Below are 2,500 nucleotides of genomic sequence, written 5' to 3'. Positions count from 1 at the left end.
GTAGGTATTTATGTTATTATTTTACATTAAAATCTGACTACTTTCTCCTTTCTTGCTGCAACAAAAGACACAATACAGACCTCGGGCGACCAGCCTTTGGTGAGGTCAGAGGGCGTCTTGGGCGTGAGGCTGATGGGCGTAGCGTTCTCGAGGGCGTCCGGGGTCAGCACGCGAACCTGCACCGTCACGTTGGCCGCCACCCCGCGCTGCGCCCACGCCACGTCGCTCACGGAAAAGGCCAGGTCGTACCTGCGGCCGAGAGATCGAGTGAGGAGGAGTTTCCCTTCGCCCAGCCGCGGCCCCTTTCCTTTCTCTTCCTCCTTTTCTCCTTGTTTTATTATCTCTCTCTGTTATCGCTCTCGGTTTTAATTTATCTTTCTCCGTCTCCCCCTTCTCTCTCTCGCTCAATAACGAACAACACTAAGTAAAATCAAGGCAGGTAACACGGAATCGTTTTGAGCAAAGAACGATCAGTTTTATTTTTGCAGCCATAATGTAAAATATGAACCGTGTGTCTGTGTGTGTAACAGTTTATAATAACAAATGATAGTGAACATTTGAGCATCATCAGGCAGCATGAGGCCCACCTCCCTTCCCTGACTTGGCTGGAGGCGAAGATGGTCCCCGAGTCCTTGTCCAGCGAGAAGAGCGGGTGCGGGGACCCCGCCCACCGGAACACTTTGTCCTGAAGGTCCCAGTCGTCGGGGTCGTCCACGTACACGCGTCCCAGAGGAGCATCCGACCCTCCGTCCTGGAGGAGAGCGGAGAGAGGGTGGAACTGCAGCGGTATGACTCTTTTATGTTTGATTGTCTTTTCGTTCACGTGTACTATTCTTTTAAGATCATGTGGCTTAATAGAAGGTAGGTGGCTTCTACTAAGTAATTAGATATAAACACAGACAACAAATAAACAGACCAATGGATATATGGATAAGTAGAGAGGAAGATAGGCGCAAAGACAAACAGTCATATATAGGAAGGAGACTTCCACTTCTTCACTTCCACCAACCTGAAAGAAATCCGCCCAGGAGACCCATGCGTCTTACCTGCGTCTTCCACAAGTACACCGTCTTGGAGGCCGGCTTCATCGGGTTGTCGTTGACGTCATCCACGACGAGGGTGAGAGCGTACGTCGCAGCGAGGCCGCCCGCGTCGCTCACCGTCACGCCCACTTCGAGCACCCGATTCTCTTCCCTGTCGACGCTGCGCATCAGCCATACCTCCGCGCCCCCGCGCCCGCTGTCCAGATCTGTTCGAGCGTTGGGTGTGATTAGTTTCTCTCTCTCTCTCTCTCTCTCTCTCTCTCTCTCTCTCTCTCTCTCTCTCTCTCTCTCTCTCTCTCTCTCTCTCTCTCTATATATATATATATATATATATATATATATATATATATATATATATATATACTTCTCTAGCTTCCCCTCTCTCTCTCTTATCTATCTATCTATCTATCTATCTATCTGTACTTCTCCATTTCTATCTGTTCCATCTTCAACTGTTAGTATAAAACCTTATCTATCTATCTATCTATCACACATACACACGCACACACACACACACACACACACACACACACACACACACACACACACACACACACACACACACACACACACACACACACACACACACACACACACACACACACACCACACACACACACACACACCACACACACACCACCCACACACACACACACACACAACAACATCACACACACACACACACACACACACTCACACACACACACACACACAAGATCGCACACATTGCTTTCCATACACACACACACACACATATATATATATAAATAGAAATATATATATATGTATATATATATATATATATATATAGATAGAGAGAGAGATAGAGAGAGGAGTGTTTGATAGAGAGAGAGAGAGAGAGAAGTGTTTGAGAGAGAGACAGGGAGAGGCAGAGAGAGGAGAGAAGAGAGAGAGAGAGAGAGAGAGAGAGAGAGGAGAGAGAGAGAGAGAGAGAGAGGAGGAAGAGAGAGACGAGTGGAGAGAGGGAGAGGAGAGAGAGAGAGAAGAGAAAGAGAGAGAGAAGAGAGAGAGAGAAAGGAGAGAGAGAGAGAGAGAGAGAGAGAGAGAGAGAGAGAGAGAGAGAGAGAGAGAGAGGAGAGAGAGGGAGAGAGAGAGAGAGAGAGAGAGAGAGAGAGAGAGAGAGAGAGAGAGAGAGAGAGAGAGAGAAGGAGAGAGAGAGAGAGAGAGAGAGAGAGAGAGGAGGCGTGGCAGAGAGTCCATTCGTTTACTCACAAGGATTAAACTTCAGATTGATTTTTTCGAGGACATGCGGAGGGTTGTTGGGCGCGAGGCTGAGGTTGAAGGGCGGCCCGTGCCCCATCGCCCACACGTCCTCGTCGTCGGCGGTGAGGGTAGTGAGGAGAGCGGGCGTCTGGGCGTGCTCCTGGACGTGGAGGACGGTGGGCGGGGTGAGGACGGGCGGACAGTCGTTGACATCGGTGATGACGACGGTGAGG

General features: G+C 49.4%; 1 protein-coding gene across 1 annotated transcript in view; it reads right to left on the bottom strand.

Moving 5' to 3' along the window:
- LOC122249562 (putative neural-cadherin 2) overlaps positions 1–2,500 on the bottom strand; it is a 189,430-nt gene that overhangs the window by 10,432 nt on the left and 176,498 nt on the right. The window contains 4 exon segments of the mRNA XM_086554383.1: positions 81–249; positions 588–751; positions 1,047–1,249; positions 2,277–2,500. The exon segment at positions 2,277–2,500 is cut by the window's right edge and continues 179 nt beyond it. Coding sequence (XP_086410509.1) covers positions 81–249; positions 588–751; positions 1,047–1,249; positions 2,277–2,500 — 760 coding nt within the window.

Source organism: Penaeus japonicus, unplaced genomic scaffold (genome assembly GCF_977035675.1).
Source record: "Penaeus japonicus unplaced genomic scaffold, GWHDUDI00000001_assembly GWHDUDI00000029, whole genome shotgun sequence".
NCBI lineage: Eukaryota > Metazoa > Arthropoda > Malacostraca > Decapoda > Penaeidae > Penaeus > Penaeus japonicus.
Note: the sequence above shows the minus strand (reverse complement) of the source record. Positions and strands in the feature narration are given on the sequence as shown.